The 26,881-nt window shown below is 36.4% G+C and overlaps 3 protein-coding genes across 4 annotated transcripts; 1 reads left to right on the top strand and 2 right to left on the bottom strand.

Moving 5' to 3' along the window:
- Nucleotides 1–1,952: 1,952 nt before the first annotated feature.
- LOC141814848 (pentatricopeptide repeat-containing protein At5g09450, mitochondrial) lies at nucleotides 1,953–9,165 on the top strand. Of its 2 annotated transcripts, none has more exons than XM_074702798.1 (2): nucleotides 1,953–2,313; nucleotides 7,658–9,165. In XM_074702798.1, the coding sequence occupies exons 1-2, from the start codon at nucleotides 1,978–1,980 to the stop codon at nucleotides 8,930–8,932; spliced, it is 1,611 nt and encodes a 536-aa protein (XP_074558899.1). In that variant the 5' UTR covers nucleotides 1,953–1,977; the 3' UTR covers nucleotides 8,933–9,165. The 2 variants fall into 2 exon arrangements, with proteins under 2 accessions (XP_074558899.1, XP_074558900.1); XM_074702799.1 differs by lacking the exon at nucleotides 7,658–9,165 and adding an exon at nucleotides 6,350–7,359.
- Nucleotides 9,166–9,841: 676 nt separating this feature from the next.
- LOC141814849 (uncharacterized) lies at nucleotides 9,842–11,978 on the bottom strand. The gene is made up of 6 exons (XM_074702800.1): nucleotides 11,693–11,978; nucleotides 11,511–11,609; nucleotides 11,395–11,436; nucleotides 11,171–11,300; nucleotides 10,352–10,453; nucleotides 9,842–9,951 (listed from the first exon to the last, which is right to left on the bottom strand). The coding sequence occupies exons 1-6, from the start codon at nucleotides 11,939–11,941 to the stop codon at nucleotides 9,851–9,853; spliced, it is 723 nt and encodes a 240-aa protein (XP_074558901.1). The 5' UTR covers nucleotides 11,942–11,978; the 3' UTR covers nucleotides 9,842–9,850.
- Nucleotides 11,979–12,561: 583 nt separating this feature from the next.
- Nucleotides 12,562–20,889, bottom strand: LOC141815289 (uncharacterized). Its single transcript, XM_074703223.1, has 5 exons — nucleotides 20,689–20,889; nucleotides 15,365–15,442; nucleotides 14,731–14,803; nucleotides 13,611–13,684; nucleotides 12,562–12,879 (listed from the first exon to the last, which is right to left on the bottom strand). The coding sequence occupies exons 1-5, from the start codon at nucleotides 20,791–20,793 to the stop codon at nucleotides 12,808–12,810; spliced, it is 402 nt and encodes a 133-aa protein (XP_074559324.1). The 5' UTR covers nucleotides 20,794–20,889; the 3' UTR covers nucleotides 12,562–12,807.
- Between the last annotated feature and the right edge of the window lie 5,992 nt (nucleotides 20,890–26,881).

Here is a 26,881-nt window from a genome sequence, read left to right on the forward strand (position 1 = left end):
ATGAGCAGGTAAATCGAGAAACTGCAGTTGGTCATGACACAGGAGGGTATTGCTTGGCTTCGTCAGGATTCGAATCCTTATCCTCTTCTATAACTCTACTGCGTCGTAATCAACTCAGCTATATCTCAAGGGCTTGTGAATGATATACTTGCACAATAAATGAGAAGTCAAATCCCGAGACTGACAGAGCATAAATCTCTCTGCACCTTGGTATAATTCAGCCATCGATCTATCTTACCTCTCAGTTGCAGTGATTTATCTCCTCCATGTTGGTTTTGAGATGAGCTGACGAAAGTGTTGGGTGAGAGAATTCGCCTTTTTGCGCAACAATAACGTAGGTGTGGAATTTTTTATAGTGCCATAATCCCTCAAAACATCGAGCCCTTCTCTCTCTCATCTCAAGTTATATATTAATGTGCATAAATTGTATTTTAAATTTATGCAAAAATTATTTTTAAAAAAACTGATCAAGTAGAGATTGTGACTTACAGAAGATAATTTTCAAATTGAAAAATATTCTCAAATTATTGAGGTTCGATCCAATCAGCTTAGTTTTTAATAAAAAAAATTTAGAGTATTTTTTTAAATTTCTTTTAAATTTTTGTTAATGTCAAAATGCCTCATAAAATTTTTATTCAACTGTAGACTAAAGTATCTATTCTAATTTTTAAATTTTCATCTAAAATACTCACTTGTCAACAGATTAGAATTTTTAATAGCGATTTTTTTAAAATTTATTAAAGTCGAGATATTTTAAAAATTACTTACAAAGAGCAAAATTCAAAAAGATGCGACTTATTTTTTATAGTCAAATGGTAAAAAGTATCATTTTTTTAAAACAATATCAAAATAATACTTCATATTATTTTTTATCATAAAATACTATTATTTCAATATCTATGACTAAAATTGTATAACATAAAATAAAATCATTCGTATTTAATCAAAGTTGTTAAGTATAGAATGCTATATATTTTTTTTATTTAATTAAAATCATTTTAATTGAATAAATTCATTCCAATAGTATTGTAATAATTTTCTTCGTTCCCGGGACAATGGTGCAATGGTAGGATATCCAGATTGTGACCTAGGGACCTGCGATTCGATCCCTAGTTACGGCGTATTTGTAAGAATTTTCCTCCAAATAGGGAACGGAATCAAAGGATGCTGGACATCTGGATTGGCCGCCGTATGTGCTTCTTGATTTACCCTAGTGGTTGGTGGGAAACTTTCATGGGACCGGACCGCCACCCCAGGGATTGAGTCCATAAGACTGATTGAGATTTATCATTTTTTTTTAATAGTTTTCTTCCAAACTTCTACACTTATATTAACTTTATGACAGTGCTATAATATCCCATTAATATTTATAATTAATATGAGTGGGTGTTATAATACCTACATATTAATCAATTATTTGAATGTAGTTAATGAGTATATTTTAAATAATAAATATATTTTAAAATACTAATATTATGGAATTACAAATATAAATAAAAATATCTATTTATTTAATATAAAATAATAATAAATGTGAATGAAGAAATCGTAAGACTCATCAATAATAAATATTAATATTAAAATAAATATATATTAATATTAAAATCAATATGGATGTATATTAATAAAAATATATATTAATATAATGAGGATGTAGTATGTGTTACATATTTTAAGCGGATGCCCTATAATATATAATAATATTATTATTCTAATTATAATATAAAATAGTTTTTATGAAAGTTTTTATAACGGTATTAAATAAGAGTATTTTTAAATATAAATAAAAGTTTTTTATTTTAAAGCTATAGAACTGTTTTAATATTTTTTTAAATTAAGGAGCCCAAAAGTTAATATTAAAACTGGATCGGGCCCGACGGATCCTGACCCGACCGGAAGTCAACTTAAACCCGGTTCCCAATTCCGATGCCCTCCTCATCACCACGCCACGCCACGCCTAGTGAGCTCGATCAGAAAATGGCGGCCGCCTCCCTATTCGCCGATCTACTCCGACAAGCGCGACCCAGAAACCCTATTGTCACCATCCTCCGGGCCTTTCCTCTGTCCTTGCGCCAACTCTCTCGGCCCTTGTCCTCGGATCTCGCGAACAGCCAAGGTTTGGCTGTCGAAGAGGAGTCCGCTGCCCCGGTAGACGACCTACGTAGCCGGATCTTCCGACTCCGGTTTCCTAAGCGGAGCGCGATTGATGCACTCGATAGATGGGTCGGTGAGGGGCGCACGGTGACGGCATCGGAGCTCCGGGAGATCACTAAGGTCCTTAGGAAATCAAAGCGCTATAAGCATGCCCTGGAGGTACAATTTCACTTAAATTTATTTTCTCCGCCCATTTCTCAACTTTCTTCAAAAGTCGGAATTTTAGCCATGGAAGGTTAGCATTTCGATATGATGCTGTAGTGTCGTTGAAACGGGGGAAAAAAGATTATCATCCCAATCTCCTATCCGATTCTCCCTTATTCCTTTAGTTTTGCTATAATATTTTACTATCCTAGTGTTAATTTTCGTCATGATTATGTACTAGTTGTCTTTGTTTTCGTCATTGCTACTTAATCTCTTGTATCAAACAGGACTTGAGTCCAATGTTAATGCAATATACAGAGGGTACTATTTCCGCTCTCTGATGTTATTGTTTTCCAATTGTTCTAGTTGGTGATCCACATATGGTGTCAATCATGGTTTCCCTTATCCTTTCCTTGGGTCACCGTCTTTCTAATCCATGACTAAAGTTTGCTCTCTATTTGCCTCTCATATGCCTGCAGTGATCATTGGATTCATTTGCTTTCCTTACTTCCCATGGCAAAGTGGTGCTCTTTCATTTTCAACCTAAAGTGATCCTTGGTTAAGTACTCGGTGCATGCACCACTTTTTGTATTTTTTTTTTTACCATCCCAAACCTCCTGTCAATATGATAGCTAGCGCACATTGTCATTTGGGCAAGGTAGTCTAGCCAATCCAAGGATTGGCAATCATATACATCAGTGGAGATTCATAGATAAGTCATTCTAGTTGAGTGTGCAAATCATCTTTTGGCCCAAGTTGGCTGTTACATTTAGCATTTTGGCAGATATGAGTCTCATCATTTCAGTCGCATAGCCATTTGTCTTTGATCGAGAGTGTTGCAAGCTTCATATATGGGTGTTAAGCTCGATGGATGATTAATTAATAGAAAATATTCTAATTTTCTCTTATTTGATCTCCTTGATTCCTTCCCTATTGACCCTAATATCTTGCTATTCGAGAGGTTTAATTTCCTATAGTACTGTGAATTTTCTTGTATATTTCTCCCGTTATTTGTGCATAGTTGCTTGTATAAATTAAGCTTCAGACCAATGTTTAACTCAATGTACAGAGAGTATTACAGAGAAGAGATAGTATGGGTTTCTAAAATGAAAAGGGTAGCATTTCAAGTGATGTTCCTTCCATTTTTTCCTTCTGTTGTGTTTTTTGGTACATGAATGCTTGCTAACTGAAGGTATTTTCTTAAATCAAAATCAGTATGCAGAATTAAGTTCTATGTCTAAGTGTGGTACCTATATTATGTTCGCTCTGATACTTCATTGTGAAAACTAATGTGTTTGCTTGATATGCATGGAAACACTTTGTCTGAAAATGCTCAAGCCAAGTTAATTGTAGAGGATGCAACCATATGAACCAACAAAGCTAAATTGGGGGGTAGCATAATTATCCACCATTCAACCTACTTTCATAAGTGAGGACTTTTCCAATCATAACAATCTGTTTAGTCATGCAAAAGTCTAATTAAAGTATTTCTTCCTCTTGAAATTTCATCTAAAAATTAGCATACAATCATGAGAAAAGAATAGTTTGTGTGGTTGTGTTGTTGGGTAGAACTGGAATGACCTATGCTAGATGATTTTTGTGACTGTATTTGCTAACCTAGATTGTCCCTGCATTATGTATGGGTTGTTCAGTATTGTATGGATGAATAATATGGGAAATCAGATTCTTACTGGAGTTCGGACTGTCTTCATGGCTGAGTTTTTGAAATTCATACCATGGATGAAGTTTTCTTTGAAAAAATTTACTCTTATTGTATTTGGCATGAATTTGTTAATCATAAGGATGAAGAATTGGCATTGAATAATGTCATTAATAACTGAGGTAATGGTTTTTTCTTTACTAATTTTATTCCTGTTTATTTAATTTATGGAATGTGAAAACAATAGGTACCTTTATGGCATTGAATCATACATCAAGAAAATTTGGAATCTCCATAATTGTTTTGTTAGTACATCCATAAGTTTTTGTTCACCCTGATTTCCATAATTTGATCAAAATCTATTTCTGAATCGAAGTTGCAAAGCTTGATTAGTTTGTTTATAGAGGTGTTCAATTTCCATTTTTAAACCATATTATGGTGTCAAGTTGAGATTTGAAACCAAAATGCAATTATTTCCTTTGTTATCAACCTATTAATGAGTTTAGTCCTTCAGAGAAACCTACTTGTGCTGTTTTTAAGAGGCTACATAAATGATCCTCAAATTCCAATTCGTCATAGTGTTTCATTTTATTCTAGGAGCAAGAAGTCAGTTATTGGTTCGGCAGTTTTTGAAGTAGTGGACTATTTGTGTGGTTGATTTTGAACTCATTTTTGTTAAATATTGTTTTCTTATTATGACAAATATGGAACAGGTACCTAGTTGCTGCAATGAAAGACTACTATTCTAAATTGACTAGAGAACTCTTATGCACATTTTGTCTTCCATGACATTTCTCGATACATGTAACTGAAATCACTAATTGTCATTGTTGACAAAGCAATTTTTAATGTCGAAAATGATAAGCACAAGCTGGATTTTTTTTCTGCAAAAGAGTGCTGAGCATTTTATTTGTCATCAGTGCCTCAGCAAGGGCATACTCAGCTACTCTAAAATTTAATGGACTTCTTTGTTTTATGAACTTGTAAGAAAAGGAAATTTTCTAGATTTCGCCAGGCAGTTACCTTCTATCCTGCTCAATTACATTTTTTTGACATGGTAGATCTTCTAGGTCATCTGAAGTTGCTAGGAAATACTTTACAGACAGATTCGTTTTTCCATAACACAAACTTGCATTAAGATTAAGGAACAAACTAAAACTAAAAGTTGTGAGACGATATTTGGTAGAATTTGTACATATAGGGGTAGACCTACCCACGGGCTGTGTCCTAACCGGACCCAGCTCAGGCTCGTGGCCCGGCTTGCTGGCCTTGAATCGTAACCTGCTGAGCTGGTTATGCTTCAGTGGCCCATTTAACCACCGATTCGACGGATTTTTTTTATAGATGTAAAATTTGTTAAAAAGAATTTTGTTGCCGGGACTCAAACCCAAGTCTCCCAGATGAGAGTAGAGTATCCTAACCAACTAGACTCCAATCATTAACATCCTTATGTATTAGTTAATTATTTACTAACTAATTAATAGTTTTCTTTTGCTATATTGTTATTTTTAATAGTTGAAAGAAGAGTAAGAGAGTAAATAATTTCTTTCAATTCTGTAATAGTTCATTTATACTAGTGTGATTTAAAAGTTAGAGAGGATGAGTAAAAGTATTTTTGATCATTGGGGGAGAAGGGGTTTTTTTTAACGGTTGAGATTATTGGACTCTTCTTTGATCAATAGCTACGATTAAATATCTGTTATTTTTTAAACTCTATAAATAAGAAGCTCATTTCCACACCATCTTCTTTACTCTCATCTCTCAATTCCGAAATCTCGATCGTTTTCTACATTAATTCTTCAATTATAATGGACAGAGGAGGTTCACCATCTCGATCTCGGAGGGGCAACGAAATAATCAATCCGAATGAGGATCACGATATTCAGTTTACTAATGCTAAGCCCGAGCAAGTTTTGACACTTGAAACATAAAGGAGTACTGATGGTGATACTTCTAAGGTTTGAGATACTTATTTAAAATCGTAGGGGATATGTAGGCAATTTAAATAAGTACAAGTCTTTTATATATTTTTTATAAATTTATAATTTTTAAAATAATAATAATCTTGAACGTGGCGAACCGTGGATCGAATCGTGAATAGTGATTCTGAACTGTGAACTCTAATCGTCTTAGATGGTTAAAATTAAGGGTCGACCTAATAGGAATCGTCGAACCGACGGTTCCGAACCGTGGTCGGATCTGGGGGTACCTTTTTTTCTTCTTATTATAATCTGAATGGATAAAAATCCTATTATCATGTGAATCCTACTTAATATTAATATTCAGCCTATTTGCAGCCTGTCTGTACTGATGACATGATGCAATTGAGCTTTATGATGGATGTCTCTATGGTGTTCCTTCATTCTTCTTGTAATCATTATGCACTTGCAGATATCAGAGTGGATGAAAGTTCATCAGAAGTCCGAGTTATCAGATAAAGACTATGCAATGCGCATAGATTTGCTTACAAAGGTTTTTGGTCTCATTGCTGCTGAAGAGTTCTTTGAAGGGTTACCTTCAAGTGCTAAGTCATATGAAGCATGCACTGCTCTCCTGCATTCATATGCTGCAAAAAAACAGATAGAAAAAGCTGAGAACCTTTTTGATAGGATCAAGGAATTGAATCTCTCTTCAAGTGTATTTGCATATAATGAAATGATGGCATTGTATATCTCAGTTGGTCAACTGGATAAAGTTACAGTCGTTGTTGATGAACTAAAAAGGCAAAAAATTTCACCTGATCTTTTCACCTATAACCTATGGATAAGTTCTTGTGCTGCTTCTTTTGACATCATTTCTGTAAGAAGGATTCTTGATGAGATGGCTCAGGAACCAAGATCTGACAAACAATGGATTGCATACATGAGACTGACAGATATCTATCTTATTGCTGGCCAACTAGAGAGTTCACAATCTTCTCTGTCGGAAGTCGACAAACAGATTAGCCAGCGCGAATGGATCACTTATGATTTTCTAATTATTTTACATGCTGGTCTGGGCAACATACAAATGTTAAATGACATTTGGAAGTCTATGAAAATGACTAAACAGAAAATGACAAGTAGAAATTATATATGTGTTATTGGTTCCTATCTCATGGTTGAACAGTTTAAGGAAGCTGGAGAAGTTATCGATGAATGGAAGAAATCCAAGGGCCAGGAGTTTCACATCTCTGATCTCAATAGACTGTTTGAAGCATTAAAAAAGGCTGGCTTGAGTGACAAAGCAGAGAAATTCCATGAGCTAATGCTTCAGAAGGATTATGAACTTACAAGCGACTCTTGACAACACAATGTTCAGTAATTAGAGAAGGCAACGTGATGCTTTCACTTAAAAGAATACTGAACTTTCACACTTCCAAGATTGCTGTTAGCTCACCTTCTCTATTATCCTTTCGAATATGAGATTTCATTTCTGTTGAATTTTACTGCTTTATAATGATTATCCCATATTCTGCTGTTAAGTCAAAGTGCATTATTTCCTTGCTTGCGTCATATGCAGTGATAATTCCATCAATGAATAAATCCATTTCTTGTTTGCAATTACCCACAAATTATATAATCTATATGCAGTTTCCCACCATATCATTTCTTGTTTTATATTCTTTGAAATTGAGTTTTGCAGCAGATTTTATGCTGTTTACTGTTGAACTAACAGGAAGTGTATCTTCCTAAATGTCTCTGCGCCATCTTCATGCAGATTTTAACATGGATGGAGTCCAATGGTTGTTTCCAATTGTCGCCATCAGATCATGGTGCCAAACTAGACCTATTAACGAAAGTCTACACCATAGCTGAAGCTGAGACCTACTTTCAGAGATTATCCAGCAGTGCTTCAAAGAGAGCTGCAGCTTTTCCTCTTCTCCATTGTTATGTAAAGGCAAAAGACTTGCAAAAATCAGAAGCCCTTATGTATATGCTGCAGAACTCTGGGTTGGCTGTGGATCCTCACCCTTTTAATGAGATGATGAAGCTGTACATAGCCACAGGCCAAATTCAATCCGTAATTAAAGTAATTCAGTATATGAAACGGTCTAAAATCCCTCTTAATGTACTTTCATATAACCTTTGGATGAATGCATGCGGTATGTTATATGGCATCATGTCAGTAGAGAGGGTGCTTATGGAGATGACAAATGACAAGAATGTTGAGGTTGGTTGGAGCACATACTGTACTTTGGCAAATATCTACACAAATGCTGGAAATCACAAGAAGGCACATGATGCCCTTGCTCTTGCCGAAGAGAAGCTTTCGGCTAGGAAGCGCCTCGGGTATTATTTTATCATGACAATTTATTCTTCTCTGAATGACAAGGATGGGGTCCTGAGGATGTGGCAGAACAGTAAGAAGGTGCCTGGTAGAATAACTTGCACAAACTATATGACTGCTATTCATTGCTTGGTGAAAGTTGGTGACATCGAAGCAGCAGAAAAAATGTATCAAACATGGGAGTCACAGTGCAGAAACTATGATATAAGGGTTTCCAATGTTCTTCTAGGAGCTTACATGAGGAATGGATGGATGGACAAAGCCGAGTCATTGCATCTTCATACATTGAAGAAAGGCGGCCACCCAAATTACAAGACATGGGAGATTCTCATGGAGGGTTGGATCAAGACCAGGCAGATGGATAGAGCTGTGGAGGCTATGAAGAAAGGTTTTTCTTTGTTGAAAGGTTGTCAATGGAGGCCTCCGGTAAGCATCTTGATGCCCATTGCAGAGTATTTTGAGGAAAATGGCAGTGTTGACGAGTCAAAGTGGCTCATTAAGGTTCTTAGAGGTTCTGGCCTAACAACTTTACCCTTGTACAAGTTGTTTCTGAGAACCCATATAAGAGCTGGTCAGGTTGTCCCAGATATTCTTGGAATGATGGGGCAAGATCAGATAGATTTGGATGAGGAGATCCTCTCATTTATTGACCGTATGAGCAGTATCAAAACTGTTGATGATGATTGTATTCAACAGAAGCGATAATTTATTCGTATGCCCTCATAGTTGAAGTCCAGTTCATTGCCATCATCATCACTGAGTCACATTGTATTTGGCACAACTATTTGGAATTAGCTACAAGAATCTTCCTCCTCCATTAGTTTAATAGTTTATGCAGCTGGAAAAATACAATTCTAGAGGAAACAGATGGGGCATCTCGATATGGATTATATTTAACAGACGTGATGAATTAGAGTGTCACATGAAACATCAACTTTTAAATGTTAGATTTGAAGGATTTCTACACTACCATTTAACTCTAGAAAGCTGGGAGACCATTAACATTTAACAGAAGCACCTCGAAGACGTATCTCCAGAAAATCCCAAAGGGAGAAAGATGTGGCTTATCGCTTTTATAACTTACTGTCACAAGAAAAGGGGTTTTTACAGCATCACTTATCTTTTACATGTTAAACCAATTAAGTAGTATAATAAACGCATATCTTTCCACGTTTTCTCTAGTATTTATTCCATTAGATTTGATCGAAAAAGTGATAGCATAAACAACTAATCAAAATGGAAGACTTCTCAGAATTTTTGAGAAACTGCGGGTTCTCTGGTATCTGAACCTTTTAACTTATATTTACTTATCATTTTCCCGCTTTACTTTGAGCTCCTCTGGCATTGTTATTAAACGAGGTTAGAGATGGACTTTCGTGATCTATTATAATTGTTACCATCAATGTGAGTATATTTGATAGATGGCATGTATTAGCCTCAATGGAGTTTATCTACTAGAGATGCATATGAATAATAATATCAATATAACAAATGTGTGTGTTTTATTTTATGTTTAGTAGTTGTGCTAAGGAGGGCACAGCTCTCGCCCTCTTTATCATCACTGAGCTATGTTTGCCTGTGAAAACTTCAAGTGGCGAGGAGTATGAATTTTTATTACCATGTTCAGCTCAAATGGGCCTCTTCCTCATGCTGAGTTTCATCGCAGGGCAGATCGGCTTCTATCTTATTCAGGAATTCAAGCATTGTCTCCATGCTTTTATCATCTGCAAAGCATCAACACGATCAAATTCGTAATTCTATATGTTTTTCATTTTCTCACTAGTTCCAGCAAACTAAATTAGGACTGGAAGTCTTTTTGTAACATAGATTTTGATAGAAAAGTCATTATTCATGGCTAATGGAGTGGAAATTTGACTTAAAACTTATTACATTCCTTTATATTTTTGACATATGAAAATCCCTCTCTGCATAAAAAGATAATTTTAAGTGGAAATGGAGGATAAAAAATATTTCTCTAGCTCTAGTTCTGTTTCAACAAGAAAAATTGAGCACAGGAGGATCAACACTGGAACTATCTTTTACCAAGTGATTCATCAATAAAGTTAATCAATGCGCACAGAGGATCTTGCAAGCATGATGGAAGATGGAAGTGGATAGACTCACCGAGTTTGGGGATAGTATGGCCCTTCGGATGTCGGATGACAAAAGGATCCACAAACGACTCCAACAGTGCTTCCCCATGTGTCTTTAAGAAGTCCGTGTCACCTGAAAAAAAAAAGATTTAACGAAAAAAATTCTCCATTTAAACTCCTCGTACTAGTTTATTTTCATTGAGATGTATAATTAAAATTTACCAGAACACGCGATCATGCATTTACACAAGCAATTTTGAGTCAAAAATGAATCAATAAACTGATTTGAATGTGCATAATGCTTTATTTTGTCTCTAAAATCTTCTGACCACTAAATCAAAAAAAAAAAAATTGAAAATGAAGGAAATGAGGTAAATAAAAATTAAAATATGACACACGAAACGGACGCTACAAAAATACTGCTTGGTATTATTAGATGAAAAAATAAAAAATTTTATCGCAAAATTATTTTACAATGAATTTGATGATGAAAATTTTTTATGTCAAAACGAAACATGTGGCGATGAAAAATGTAAAACTTCAAATTTTACATAAATGTGAATCAGATATTATACAAGAAACTGAAAATTTAAGGAATTTTCGATAAAATTATTAATTCGTCGTCAAATTTTGAAAGAGCATTTGAACGGAGCACTATAAAAAGCACATTGGCTACTCCGCCACTACCGTTAATGCTGCATTGGCGTAACAAGAACAAACTCCATATGACACGCTCCCTGACACCGTAACGAACGGAGCACTACGAAAGGCACATTGGCTAGTCCGCCAAAACCATTAATGCTGAAGCAGCGTAACAAGAACAAACTACGGCGTGGATTTTGAATTGTACCTAGAAAATGTAGGGACGTGCAATCCGCCGGAGCCGGATACGCCTTCTCGGCCACCGCCGGCGCCAGGAACTTCGCCCCTCCGATCACTATCAAGTACTTCAACTTCGCCACCCTCATCAGCGCACATCCCTATCGATCAAAAGATACAAATCGAAACTCGATGATCAATTTTTTTATTCAAAACTAATCCGAGATTAAATAGTTCGAGGATCGGAATACGTACCCGAGATTGGAGACCCATAAGCGCTGCCGAGAGAATCGCGCCCTAATCACCACAAAGGCGCTATTGGATTAAAAAAATTGTCGGAAGATGATCGGATCAGAGCAAGAAGAAATTACCTGGGAGAATCCCATCAGGCCGTCGAACGGTCCGTGCTCGATCATCAAGTCCTCGATGTACGCGAAGCACTCCTCCAAGTTCCGATACTCCATGAAATCCTGTTTGCATTCGATCTGAAGAAATCAAGGGAGAAAAAGGAGATCGAGGAAAATTTTGGCGACAGGGGGGAGATGAGAGGAACCTTATCGAATTGGAACCACTCATAGTAGGGCGGAGGGAAGATACCGTCGACGTCGGACTTGCCCTCGGCGGGGAAAGACGCGTCGGGGAAGACGAGATCCAGCCGGGCGGTGACCTCCTTCGGCCACTTCCCCATCACCTGCGTCCGCATGATCTCGCCGCTGGTGCGGAAGCCGTGGAGACAAAGAAACCTCGGTAGCCTCCGTACGCCGCCGACATCGCCTGCAACCTCGGCCAGTAGGCTTCCCATGGCTGACGTGACGTTGATATAGACGGAATATTCTCTGATTTCGCGGAGACGCAGTGGTTCTTTTTCCAGGAGAGGCGGAGCGTGCGTTCTTATAGGCGAAGAAATATCGTTATGATGCGCCGCGGGGTACCTTAACTGGCTTGTACTAACACTGGCTTAGAAACATGGCGCGGGTCAAATGAAGGGTGTGTGTTCCATCGTTGCAAATGTCCGGGCTGTGTCTTGGGCCGCAACTTGACGGCCCACGGGCCGAGTTAGTCTATAAATATATCTATGATGACATCATATTATAAAATACTCAAAGGCATTCAAGAAATGAATCTGAAACAGTTCCAACAGTTCTTCTGCTTTATCCCTTCTTTCTTCTTCTTTTCCCTTCCATTTTCTAATGATTTTTCAAATTAAAATAGAATAGGGAGGATGAGTCTAACCTTCAAGAGCTTAAACTTCCTACCTCTACTTGTACAACTTTGTTTTTGCACTCTTCTCCCTCTGCTCAAACTAAATGTCAATGTTGATCTCGACCTCGAGAGTGATTCAAACCAAATCATTTTCCGGATCGAACCAAGCCAAACCACAAACATTTGACAAAAAGTTTATCCAATCAGTGCAGAGTTGGGTGAACAAACCCTGGGAGTACTTTTACAAAAAGGCTGTTCAATCACAGTTTCCAAATGCAATTCTTCTACAATTAGTCTGAAGCTTGCCCAAGCAATAATACATTCAAGGGCGCACACCCAACATATACAACTAAAAGTTGTATACAGTTTATAGTTTTAATTTGCGAGTAGGTTACATTTATCCATATGATTGGTATACTGAATGAGAAATCTTGGGCGATGCTTAATATGAACTTGCAATTTGATTCACCATAGTGGAGGTCTAATGCCCAAGCCATTGCATGTTAATATCAAGCCCTTGTGTCTCTTCAGGTATTCCTGAAATTCAGTACCAAGCGAGATTGATACTACTGAGGAAGCCACAACTAATGGTAGATTTTATGTAAAAATGATAGATGTAGATTGATAATAACAATAGACTCAAATATGTGTTGAAAGGCAAATGAGTGGTAGAGATAAGATCCTAATTACGTTGGTTACTTAGTATTTTTAGCCTAAAAATATATGTATTGCAATTGAACATATGCGATGAGAAACAAATTATTGATCGAATTCCCACCTATGCAATGCACTGCAAATACACACAAACACTCAAGAAAAAACTCAACCCCAAGAAAAAAACAAGTTTGAACCAGAGAAATGTTTTTGCGTTGCAACAAAGTTATCTACATCCACTACCACATGGAGAGATATTATTAAGTCATCAAGAAAATATGGTATCCGAAATGGTTTACTCCTTTTTATAATAAAAGGCATCTAGGGTATACAAAGAGATCAAGTACAGAGGTGAAATCAAGCAGTAGGAAACCCAACAAATCCGCATAAAAGCTCTGGTGTGGCACCTGGGGGGCATTGGCATCCATGCCCTTACCGATTAATTTACTTGCATATAAGGTCATGATGCAAAGCAGAACAGTTATGCTATCATCAGGAAAATGAGCTGATTTTGGTGAATTCTAAAGGTTTTAACAATTGGGAGGGATTACAATGTAATCAAGCGTGCATCAGCTACATCTACTGGCACTTAAACATAAGAAAGACATGCTTACAATGGCATTGAAGTCTTGAATTACAAGGACTCCCTTTTCATCATACTCTTGTCTTTTGACAGGATCACTTAAAACTGTCAAAAAGAAGTTCATAGGTAAGAAACAATAGACTAGCATAAATGCAAAAACAAACTAACAAATGGAGGGAACACAAGTATGATGCTACGTGAAAAAATTTAACCCAAATAGTCTGTTACATGCATTTATTTACAGATTAACTGATCATCATCCTATTTTACAGATCGAGCAGACAAGATGGTCTGTTTGGATGGATGACCTATTTATTGAGACAGCTACAATCAAACAATTAGTGAGAACTAAAGGAAATATAGGTTGATAATATGAAGGATGTAAAGAAAAATATGATTTAGATGATGAAAGGTAATGCCATAATGGATAAAAGAACACAAATTGTGGATATTAGTGACCATTGGTTAGCTTTCAATTCCACTATGACCATCCAATTAAATGTGGATAACTTGTTCATCTCTCTTTGAAACAAGGGGCAGTGAAATTTAGGGTACCAGAATTTCCATAAATTAGTTTTAGTTTAGATGGCTTATGAGCAGGCATGGACACTAGCTGGGAATAAAGTCAAAACTGATTAGTCATCATTAGGAAGAGACAATCAAATTATTATTTTTTTGTTAGCACAACTATGGCATAGGAAGTCATTCCTTAAAAGATTAAATAATGTGTATATTGAGATTAAAGAATAAGATGTAATTGTTCTGAGTGTTACTAGCGATATAGTGTTGCATTGAGCTCAATGGAGGGAAAATATTAGTATAGTCTTGGTGTTACTACTGATATAGTGTTACAACTGATATAATGTTGATAATGATGATAACAAATGATGATGATATAAAGAATAAGACTTGGTCCCTTAATAACCCTTGGTGTTGTGTCTTCCAGGTAACCCTTACAACACCAAAATCTAATTTTTGAAGTGGGATGCAATACAATTCAACTTACTCTGAAGTCAAAAAAGATAATTAAAAAAAGTTACTTCAGATAATCTCAAGGAGTATCTGTAAAAAAAGAGTTTACTGAGTAGTCAAGTAGCTCCATGTCTAAACAAGCATCAAACACCTGCAGCTTTTGGTGGTTGAACACTGACCTTTGTATGCCTCGTTAATTTCTTGAAATCTTGAAGTAGCACTTTCCTCCTTTTTCTTATCAGGATGCCATTTCTAGAAGAAGAAAAATGGGTAATTTTTTATTTGCTGGAATTATAAATACATAAATCTCCAATTGAGTTGCGCAACAGTATTAAGGATTTTCTTTAGCTGAAATTTCTTTTCATTGCAGTTTTAATTAAAAAACCAATTTCTGCTCCAGGAAAGAAAGGGGAGGTAACAGACAAAACATGAAGCACAACAAAAAGGAAAGGATGTAGATATTGGATGAAACATGAATGGCAAAAAACCAGAAGATAAAGGATGTAAATGCCTACAAAAAGGGCAGCAATTTAACGCTCGAAGGTTCAGTGTCCAGGTTTTATGATTTTCTTAAACCAGATGTTTTCAAATAATGAGAAGTTAAGAAACTTGTGGGGAAATTAAGAAAGCCAGATATCAAACAAGATTACCCAAATGGTTTTACATTTTGATTTTTAATAGAGATCAAGAATGGTAAAAATGATAAATGGGACCTCATCTGACAGAAATCATGGTTAACTAATAGAAGTTCAAATAATCAAATCCACACAGAATGACTAAGAAATCTGAAACATTTAATTCAAGAATACAAACCAATGCCAAACGGATGAAGTTGGAGCGAATTGCATCTTCAGTAGCATCGTAATCAACTTCCAGTATCTTGTAGTAATCCTAGACAAAGAAGTAATAGCACAGAGCACAGATGTTAATATAAGAAGTTGAGAGAAGACACTAATCCTAATTCCACAGAGAAAAGCAACTTGTGGAATGTCTGTATAAGCTTATGCATCTCATACCAATATTTCAGTGGAACATTTCAACAACTGCTTGAAAGACTGTCACAAGCATATATCAGGGATCTTAGTAGCATAGTGGTCACATAGTTGATGTGGTGGTTATATACTAAATGAAGTGGACTCTAATGCATGTGTGATTATGTAGTAAACATCACGGATGAGGCAGATGTCGTGGTTAAAGAGGAGCTCCTGTAGAAGCAGCTATATAATGGATTTAGCCAGATGCAGTGGTAGCTCTAATATATAAAGCATATCACAATAGGAAGAAGAAATATCAATTTTCCCAAAAACTTAGTATTGGATATCAGACCAACGAATTCTCACTTTATCCAAAGAGCTAAGAATCAACATAGGTATAAGATACAGATGACCTCATCTCTTTACAACACTTATGGACCCACAATAGCAAGATCATGCACCTAAAAATTTCATAGCTGAGATAGCATGGGTGATTCCTAAAGTCAACTTGAAAACTTGCTCACTAGGATTAGGATGGAACACAACTTGCATGAGCAAGAATTTGCAAGATCCCAACAACTCAAGCTTTCCAATAGCTTGATACCTTGGTAGGGGATCTGGACAACTCACACAGCTTCACAACTACATGAAGACAACAATTTTATCAAAACAGGCGCAATGATTCATGACAACTTCATTCAAGGACTACCAATATCAATTTGAAAGGCTCTAGGCCAGTGCAAGCATCCTGTCCACCTATAAATTGAATTTTAGGCTAGTTGATTGCAATTTGAATAGGCGTGTAGGAGTGAAAAATGAAAAATATGATAGGGTACATGGGGGTTATGGATTTGGAACAAGAAATGAAGAAGAGAAAACTATATTGGATTTGCGATAGCATATAACCTTATACTAGCTAATACGTTTTTTAAAAAAAGAGAAGAACACTTGATCACATTCAAAAGTGAAAATAATAAATCGCAAATTGACTTTCTTATAGTTAAGAAGAAGATAGAAAGATTTGTAAAGATTGCAAGGTCATCCTTAGAGAAAACTTAACTACCTAAATAGGTTAGTAGTGTTGGATATATGCCTCAAGTATAATATCAATAGAAAAAAAATATGCACAACTCCTAGAATTAAGTAGTGGAAATTAAAAGAATGAAAAGCAAAATATATTTAAGAAGAAGGTAAGAGTACAAATATTAAAAGAAATATACGGTGAATCAAATATGACATGGGATTAAATGATATCAAAGTTAAAAATAATAGCTAAGAGTATACTCGGTGAAAAAAGAAAGCGTACACCACCAAATAAAGAATCTTAATGGTGAAATGAAAAAGTACCCAAAAAAAAGTGAAGAAAAAATAAATAGCCTATAAGGTATTATATTTATAAGAATAAGAAAAACTTAAAAATTATACAATAGCCAAGAAAAAGGTGAAGAAAGCAATGAATGAAGCTAAGAATGAAACTTTTGAACACTTATATCGAAAATTAGATACAAAAGAAGGGGGAAACAATATTTACAGAATAGCTAAAGCGAGAAAGGGGAAGACAAGAGATCTTATTCAAATAAGGCATATTAAAGATGAATACAATAGAGTACTAGTAAATGATGAGGAAATAAAAGAGTGATGAAAGAGATATTTTCATCAACTTTTTAATGAAGATTTAGGTGACCAACTGAACTTAGGTACTTTAAGTAAGTCAAATAAGTATAGAAATTTAAATTTTTATCGTACAATTCAAACTTCAGAAGTAAAATAAGCTTTAAATAAGATATAAAATGAAAAAGTGATTGGACCAGATGATATTCCGATAGAAGTATGAAAGCGTCTAGGGAAACAAGATATTGAATAGCTTATAAAGTTATTCAACCTGATATTGAAAACTAAAAAAATACTCGATCAATGGAGGGCAAGTACTAAAGTTCCCTTATATAAGAATAAAGGAGATGTACAAAATTATACAAACTATAGGGGTATTAAACTAATGAGTCATATCATGAAACTTAGAGAAAGAGTAATAAAAAAAAGACTAAGGAAGGAGACCACGGTGATCGAAAATCAATTTGGATTTATGCTTGAAAGATGGACAATAGAAGTTATATATCTTCTTAGACAATTAATTGAAAGGTATCGGGAACAGAAGCAAGACTTACATATGGTATTTATTAACTTAAAAAAAAGTCCCAAAGAAAATTATATGAAAAATTCTAGAAAAGAAAGGTGTTACTTGTTAATATAATGTATATTGAACTAATCAAAGATATAATAACAAAGTGAAGACTTCAAACGGATTAACTGAAGAATTTTCCATAAAGATATGGTTATATCAAGGATCAACTCTAAGTATCTATCGTTTTATACTAATCATGGACAAATTCACTAGATACATTCAAGATATGGTACCGCAGTATATGTTGTTTGCAAATGATATTATTTTAATAGATGAAATATATGGAGTAAATGTTAAACTTGAATCTTGGCCGGAAATGTTAGAAGTGAAATATTTTAAACTTAGTAGAATAAAGACAATATATGAAATTTAAATTTAATAATATTAGACATAATGAGACAATTGTTAAAATAAAAGATAACGAATTGTCTGTAACTGAGAGTTTTAAATACTTAGGATCATTTTTACAAAAGGATAGAGGGATTGAGAGAGATATCGTACATAGAATACAAACGGGATGGTTGAAATGGATGAGAGCGTCAAGTGTTCTGTGTGATTGTAACATACTTTTAAAACTTAAAAGAAAATTTTACAAAACGACAGTTAAACCTGATATGTTATATGGTGTTGAATGTTGAGTTATGACTCGAGCACATGAACAGAAGATGAGAATTGAAGAGATGAGAATGTTAAGGTAGATGTGCGGACATACAAGGATGAACAAGATAAGTAATGAAAATATTAAAAAGAAGGTCAGGGTTGCACCTATTAAAGAAAAATTTTGAAAGACACGTTTAAGGTAGATAATGTAAAACTATGATAAATGTGCACATCAAACGAAGAAGAAGATTAAAAAAACTTGGTTAGAAATGATAAAATAAGATAAATTAAATATAAATGATGATATAATATGGAATAAAGCGTAATGGTGTAGAAGGATCCATATAGCCAACCCCATCTAGTAAGATAAGGCTAGGTTGTTGTTGTTGTTGTTAATTGCAATTTGAATATTTACATGAGCATCACATTTGGCTTCATCACAAATACTTCTATAATTGTACAAGAAGCTTCCTATTAGGGTCTCTTAAAAGCCCAAACCAAACAAACTTAGAACCAAGGTTTAGAATTTCAAGTCATGCTAGAATTTCGGTTCCAGAACCGGAATGATACAATTTAGGTACCATATTATCTCGTCTATACTTTTTATTTTTTTATTTTGAAAATTTAGTTGAAATATTTGAAATTATATTATTGGAGAATTTTAGATTATTTTAAATTTACAATTAATTTTTAATTTAGATTAGAAATTTTGAATTTATTTTTCAATAACTGATTATTTTTGAAATCTATTGGTGAGTCTATGGTATCTAATCTCATAATTCCAACTTCAAACTTTATCATGTTCAAACCTACAAATGTCCTATAACATATTTTAACTTCAACCAACAGTTACGCAAAGGAAGAATAACATATTGAATGAAGTGAAGACAAAATAAGTGCCAGTTCAAGCTCCACCTATCATCTTCACTTCTGTTTTCTTAAAAGAGGCAACTTACAATTGTGGATAGAATTGCACTCTCCTCATCATTTCAGTTGTCCAAAGAAAAACATTTGTGTGGAATGTGACAATTCTAGTATTTCCATGGCTAGATAGTTTCTTGTGAATCGAGGTCTGGTTGTTTCTTTTTTCTTCTTCTGGTCTGATCTATTTTTGTATTTTTTTTTCACTCTGACAATCATAATCCCAGTGTGAGCTATTTATTTAGTCAGATTCAGGACTAGCACATTTTTAGGGTAACTTATTGGAGCTGTGGTAATCAATCAGATTTGTAAACACATCCTGAAACCATGTGATCCTCTTAAAGGAAGTGTTGACTAGATGAGGATAGCTTGATATTCAAGCACTATCAAAGTCTCACTTCATAAAATATGCAACACAAAAAGATTACAAGATTAATATGGTGTCATGCTCTGAGATCCAAATCATATATTGTTGTTGCGTGTTTGTCTCACTCCAAACTCCAAAAACTATAGGCATGGGTTCTTGCTTAATATCGTAAATGCTTAGATACAGTGTTGACCTTATAGGAGCATTAAAGTAACCAACTCCCAGATCGTAAAGGAATAAAGAAAAATCAAGTTCACTATGTCAGCCAACATCTTAATTCTTGCACCGTGAATCAGATTACTTTAACAAGTCCAAAAACTAAAATTATTCTAACAACTGCATAGGCATGAGGCATATCATTCTGGTGCCTAACCTCTTTGGATAACAATTGGTGGAATATCATGTTAAGCAAATTGTGGTTGAGGAAAAATTACCAATACACACAAAAATAAAGAAAGAAAAATAACCAACAATCATATATCAATAACAAAAGTAGTCACTTGGACAGTAATCCTGGACATAACCTAAGCCTACACAGTTTGAACCATCTGGTAATAAGCTACTCCAGAGTACTACATGAAGTTGTAGAAAAGTGACGCTAAAAAATTTAATTTCAAACGTGTATTTAATCACAACAAAAATGAACCGAAGTTGGCATCAAGTAGAAGTTAACGCAACAAATTGCTATTGCAGTCAGCCGTTGACGGAAGTAAGCTTCACAAAACATGAGCAAATCAGTTATAGCTTTATGACCATTACAGGTATCAGGACAAGCAAACGAAAGGAAACCCTAATTCACACATTAAAAAACGATATTTGAACTGCGAGTTTACGGTGATAACCAAAAATCAGTTTTTTTTCCTCCCCAAGCAGTCCAAAATGGTGAGAGAAAAAAAAAACATTTTTGGTAAAACAAACCTACCAAATCTAATATTTCCCAGAAACTAATCTGCGCCCACAGGTAACCGGCGCAACACGTACCCTACCGTCTACAAACCGAGAATCATCCGCGACAAAGAAAGAGAAGCAGGTTTCCCTGCAAGGAATCCAAAAATGGTAACGAACCAAGGGAGGGCGAGAGGATTAGGGCCACCTTTGGCTTGGATAGGAAGGCGAAGAAATCGAAATCGATCGGAGATCCTCGCCGCGCTTGTGCTTCTTCGTCTTCTCCGAATTCTTCGTCCCAATCCCACCGCATTCTCTGATTTGATCGGGGTGGCGTCAACGATGATTCGTGCCTCCGCTGCCCTTCGCCGCTGGGTTTGGTGGGAGCAAGGTCTGTTTGCCCCCGGATTGGTTAAGGCTCCGAATTTATTTGATCCAAGGGAAATGAATAGGAGTCCACGACGTTTCCTATGATAAATAGAATGTTGGAATAAATGTATTTGATAGGACTTTTTTAGAAATATAAATTATAATTTCATCAAAGCATTAGGTAAAAACTTCAAATTGAATCTATCACTCCAACGCATACGATCAATTTTATGATTATATATGAGAAAAAATATATTGAAAAACTATAATTGACTATTACATAAGGACAAACTTCATCAAAATTTGACTTTTATCCACTGTAACAAATTTATCTCACAGTAACTAACTTAATCTGCTCCGAGATGAAAAATATCAAATTCTCCTTTGTCAATATGTCAAGTTAGATTAGAGTTGAAAATCTGATCAGAACCTTATTTTTTAATTTTATATATAAATAAAATAAATAAAGTCTGTTCATATTAATGAGAATTAATTGGAAGCTATCTTATAATTATATATTTATTTTTTTTGTTATTATATTTTTTATTTAATGGTTAACTCTTATTTACGAGTAAGAAGGGAGTTGCTGCTTTTATACATAGAGTGCTATTATTTGCAAGTAAATTGTTCACATTTTATTTATTTATTTTACAATATCCCTATATTTTTAAGATCATCAAAATGCTGTCAAGTATACAAAACTTGTATTATTTTTTTCTCCATACTTTCATTAAGTTATTTAACGAAAGTTTGGCATATTAAAAAATTATGAGAAAAAAGAATATGATATCCTAAACTTGTAGTAAAATTATTATAAAAAACAACTGGTGGAGATCCTTTTTTAACTCATATTATTATTACATTAATCATTACTAATCAAAGCATACACATTATAATTATTATTTTAAGTTCTAGTTTATCAGATTGATTATTACATAAACAAAAATATAACTGTTGTCTCGATCTATTTTCGCTTAATCTCTCTTTGTCTCGATCTATTTTCGCTTATCTTGATGATTCTTGGCATGTTTATGAAATTTGGGTCCTTTTATTATCACTAAATTAGAATGTTTTAATTCTCTAGTGCATCGAGGAATAAGTTTGCTTTGTCATTAGCTTTTTTTAGGGATAGAAAAGTTCCTTAGATTATTTAGCCACTCTTCTTACATGAGTTTATGTGACTCTTTTGGTATCGTTGTTACAATGTTTTGCCTTTTGAACTCGACTTCGATGCAGGTAGACGAATTGTTATGAAGCTATGGCTGTTGATTAATTTCCAAAATGTTATGACGTCTTGGAAAACCTCACAAACATGGATGATATAGCGGTAGCATTTTTGACATCTCCAAACCTGTAAGTATTTCATACAAATGGGTAGAATATGTGAAATCCGTAAGTATTCACTATTTTAAATAAGCTTGAATCTGATGTGAACTTGATTGCTAAGTGAACTCGACTTAAATGAGGATATTTGCCAATATCTGATAATGGGCATCTGCCCTGGTAGGCTTGCTCAATTATAACTTAGCAAAAACTATAAAATTTGAAAGATCAAATTTCGACTCACAAGCTTGGATTAGTTGATTGAGCTTGAGCTATTAAAATGAGTCCATTTAAGCCTGAGTTCGTCATTGTTCTTCAGAGGTTTACTAGCTGCTAGTATAACTATCAATTTAATCATTAACCATTCTTTGTTGGAAATATGAATGGAAACAATGAAATGGAAGGATGGAGAAGACCCTCATATGGAGGACTTTAGTCCCACATTGGTAGTTGAAGGGCAACTTGGTTGGTTTATATTGTATCACAAGCATTGATGTTGTGAACAAATGCAAGGGGAGAGGCTCTCTCTCACGCGTGGGTGCGCAGGGGGGGTGCAAATCCAGGGCCCGGATTGCACTGCCCGCAAGGTAACTTGTGTGCGAGCGCGACCTGCGCGCGTCGAATGTCGGACCGGTCAGGGCATAATTTGCCCAAGCAGATGAACCAACATTTTGCCATTCCTTTCAATTTTTTGTAACGTTGGCTGCAATGAAACGGACAAGAGTTATTACCTGGCGTTGAAACGGCCAGAGTTAATTAGACGTTTCGAATCAAGCCATCAATTCCACCATTAATCTCCAATTAATTGGAGATATGGTGCGAGGTTATAAAAGAGGCAGCGAGGCAGCGATGGGAGAGAAGAACAAGAGCATTCTCGATCCCTCTCTTCCTTTCTTCCTCTGCTTTCCCCGTGATAGTTTTTTGGTGTAGTCAGTTCGCCGGAAACGATCCGGTATTGTCGTTGTATCCTGGGAAATAGACGTCCGTCGTGAGGGGCGAATCTGTTTTAAGGAAACTGCGTTGAACGCAGGCCTCGACCACTCATCCACTCGGCTCGGCCATTCGGCGGTTCGGCCACTCGGCGGTTCGGCCACTCGGCTCGGTCACTCGGCAGTTCGGCCATTCGGCCACTCGGCTCGGTCACTCGGCAGTTCGGCGGTTCGGCCACTCATCACTCACTCGGCGGTTCGGCCATTCGGCCACTCGGCTCACTCACTCGGCAGTTCGGCCATTCGGCGGTTCGGCCACTCGGTAGTTCGGCCACTCGGCGGTTCGGCCACTCGGCTCGGTCACTCGGCAGTTCAGCACTTCGGTTCGGCCACTCGGCTCGGCGGCTTGGCCATTCGGCCACTCGGCTCGGCCATTCGGCAACTCTGCCCGGCAGTTCGGCTCGGCCACTCTGCAGCTTGTCAACTCGGCTCGGCAGCCAGCTCTGCTCGGCACTCAACTCGGCTCGGCAGTCGACCACTCAGCCATTCAGCTCTCTCCGGCAAAGTAGCTTGATAACAGTCTTAAAACAGATTCATTTCTGTTGCGATGGCTGCGGACCAAGTTGAGATGACAGTAGCAGAGCCAACTACTCAACAGGTGCAGGTAACCACTCCTACTGTACCTACTGTACCGATTGGGTCAGTCCCAATCAATCATGCCGAGAAGCCAGAGAAATTCATGGGAATGAATTTCAAGAGGTGGCAGCAGAAAATGCTTTTCTACTTGACCACTCTTAATCTGGCTAGGTTCTTGACTGAAGAACCACCTAAGGTACCTGAGGGTACTTTAGATGCCCAAACCTTCAATGCTGTGGAGGCTTGGAAGCACTCGGAGTTTCTTTGCAGAAACTATATCCTTAACTGTTTGGCAGATGCATTATATAATGTATATTGCTCAAAGAAGTCGGCTAAGGAATTATGGGAATCCTTAGACCTGAAATACAGAACAGAGGATGCGGGGGCCAAGAAATTTGTTGTTGGCCGATTCCTGGACTTCAAAATGGTGGACTCCAAGACGGTGATCAGCCAAGTCCAGGAACTTCAAGTGATCCTGCACGAGATTCACTCAGAAGGCATGATGCTGAGTGAAACCTTCCAGGTGGCAGCAATCATAGAGAAGCTCCCTCCCGGCTGGAAGGACTTCAAGAATTATTTGAAGCACAAAAGAAAGGAGATGAATATCGAGGAGCTCATCGTCCGACTCCGGATTGAGGAAGACAACAGGAGCTCTGACAAACGATCATTCACTCAGTCAATGGTCAAAGCCAATGTTGTTGAACATGGCGAGGGCTCAAAACGGAAGAAGTCAAAGTATTCCAAGATGGAGCCTAAAGGAGGCATTAGCAAAAAGAAATTCACGGGGAAATGCTTCAACTGTGACCGTGTTGGTCACAAATCTTCAGACTGCAGAAAGCCCAAAAAGAAGCATGAGGCTAATGTGAGCGAGGGTCCAGATATGGATCTTTGCGCAGTCATTTCAGAAGTGAACCTCATCGGTTCAAACCCGCGGCAGTGGTGGATTGATACAGGAGCCACCAAACATGTGTGCTGCAACAAGGAGCTTCTCCACGACTTTGAAGAAGTTAAAGATGGAGACAAACTGTATATGGGGAATTCAGCAACCTCGGAAATCAAGGGCCGTGGAAAAGTGGTGCTGAAGATGACTTCGGGCAAGGATTTAACTCTGAACAATGTACTGTATGTTCCGGAGGTTCGAAAGAATCTAGTGTCCGGATCACTTTTAAGCAAGCATGGCTTTCGCATTGTTTTTGAGTCGGACAGGGTAGTGTTGTCCAAAAATGGAATGTTTGTAGGGAAGGGATATGAAAATGAAGGGCTTTTTAAGCTCAGTGTAATGGCCATTAGGCCTAAGATGAATAAAAATGAAAGTTCTTCCTCTTATATGCTTGAGTCATCTGTGTTGTGGCATAGTAGACTAGGTCATGTTAATTACAATTCGATACGAAGATTAATTAACATGCAAAGCATTCCGACATTCCTACTTGACCCGAAACAAAAGTGTAAGACTTGCGTTGAAGCGAAGATGACAAGGTCATCTTTTCAACATGTTGAAAGAAACACAGAACCACTCGGCTTAATCCATACAGACGTGTGCGACCTAAAAGGGGTTCCAACACGTGGTGGAAATAAATATTTTATTACTTTTATAGATGATAACACAAAATTCTGTTATGTGTATCTTCTAAAAAGTAAGGATGAGGCTATAGAGAAATTTATTCTCTATAAAACTGAGGTTGAAAATCATCTTAATAAGAAGATTAAGGTGGTTCGAAGTGATCGAGGAGGTGAATATGTTTCACCATTCGCTGAGTTTTGTGCTGAACAGGGAATTAGGCATGAAACAACAGCTCCATATACTCCTCAGCAAAATGGTGTTGCTGAGAGGAAAAATCGAACTTTAAAAGAGATGATGAATGCTCTTTTATTAAGTTCTGGGCTACCAGAAAATTTATGGGGAGAGGCTGTACTAACAGCGAATTACCTATTAAATAAGGTACCCCAGAAAAATATAGACAAGAGCCCTTATGAATTATGGAATGGTAGAAAGTCATCCTATAAATACTTGCGAGTGTGGGGGTGTCTTGCTAAGGTGTTGGTACCTAATCCAAAAAGGGTTAAAATAGGACCAAAAACTATTGACTGCATATTCCTAGGATATGCACAGAATAGTAGTGCTTACCGATTTCTAGTATATGAATCGCTAATTCCAGAAATACATAAAAACTCGATAATTGAATCGAGAAATGCCTCATTCTTCGAAGATGTGTTTCCGTATAAGTCTAGAGAGGAAGCAAGTTCCTCAAAGAGGACCTTTGAAACACAAGAAGAAGAACATGAGGGTGAACCAGAAGAGGTAGAGCTTAGACGGAGTAAAAGAGCTCGTGTGGAAAAATCCTATGGATCGGATTTTATCACTTTTATGTTGGAAAGTGAACCACAGAATTATACAGAAGCTTTAAGATCTTCTGAAGGACCTCACTGGAAAGAAGCGATTGCATCTGAAATTACTTCTATCTTACAAAATCATACTTGGGAGCTTGTGGATCTTCCTCCTGGAAGTAAGCCATTAGGCTGTAAGTGGATTTTTAAGAGGAAAAAGAAATCGGATGGCACAATAGATAGATACAAGGCTAGATTGGTAATTAAGGGTTACCGACAGCGTGAAGGCCTTGACTATTTTGATACATATGCTCCAGTATCAAGAATAACCTCTATTAGAGTGTTATTAGCAATTGCCACATTGTGGAATTTGGAAATACATCAAATGGATGTTAAGACCGCTTTTCTAAATGGTAATTTAGAAGAGGAAATCTACATGGAACAACCTGAAGGATTTTCTGCTCCAGGACAGGAAAATAAGGTATGTAGATTGGTCAAGTCACTGTATGGCTTGAAACAAGCTCCTAAGCAGTGGCATGAGAAATTCGACAACGTCATGTTGAATAGTGGATTTAGAATCAATGAGTGTGATAAATGTATCTACAGCAAAAACATTGAAGATGGTTTTGTCATCTTGTGTCTTTATGTAGATGACATACTTATCATTGGAAATAATGATAAGATAATTAAATCCACTAAGGAAATATTGAATTCAAAGATTTGACATGAAAAACATGGGTCTAGCTGATGTAATTTTAGGAGTTAAAATTATTAGAACAGCTGAAGGACTTGTTCTTAGTCAGTCCCATTATGTGGATA

This window comes from Curcuma longa, chromosome 21 (assembly GCF_044706935.1).
Source record: "Curcuma longa cultivar G26 ecotype Majalengka, Jawa Barat chromosome 21, ITB_CL_G26_1.1, whole genome shotgun sequence".
NCBI lineage: Eukaryota > Viridiplantae > Streptophyta > Magnoliopsida > Zingiberales > Zingiberaceae > Curcuma > Curcuma longa.

Coding starts and splice junctions, on each gene's coding strand:
- LOC141814848 (XM_074702798.1), top strand. CDS start 1,978: ATGGCGGCCGCCTCCCTATTCGCCGATCTACTCCGACAAGCGCGACCC. Junction 2,314..7,657: donor GCTATAAGCATGCCCTGGAG/GTACAATTTCAC, acceptor ATCTTCATGCAG/ATTTTAACATGGATGGAGTC.
- LOC141814849 (XM_074702800.1), bottom strand. CDS start 11,941: ATGGGAAGCCTACTGGCCGAGGTTGCAGGCGATGTCGGCGGCGTACGG. Junction 11,610..11,692: donor AGTGGTTCCAATTCGATAAG/GTTCCTCTCATC, acceptor GAATGCAAACAG/GATTTCATGGAGTATCGGAA. Junction 10,454..11,170: donor CACGTCCCTACATTTTCTAG/GTACAATTCAAA, acceptor TTTTTTTTTCAG/GTGACACGGACTTCTTAAAG.
- LOC141815289 (XM_074703223.1), bottom strand. CDS start 20,793: ATGCGGTGGGATTGGGACGAAGAATTCGGAGAAGACGAAGAAGCACAA. Junction 15,443..20,688: donor CCTTCCTATCCAAGCCAAAG/GTGGCCCTAATC, acceptor TTCTTTGTCTAG/GATTACTACAAGATACTGGA. Junction 12,880..13,610: donor TTCAAGACTTCAATGCCATT/GTAAGCATGTCT, acceptor ACTGAATTTCAG/GAATACCTGAAGAGACACAA.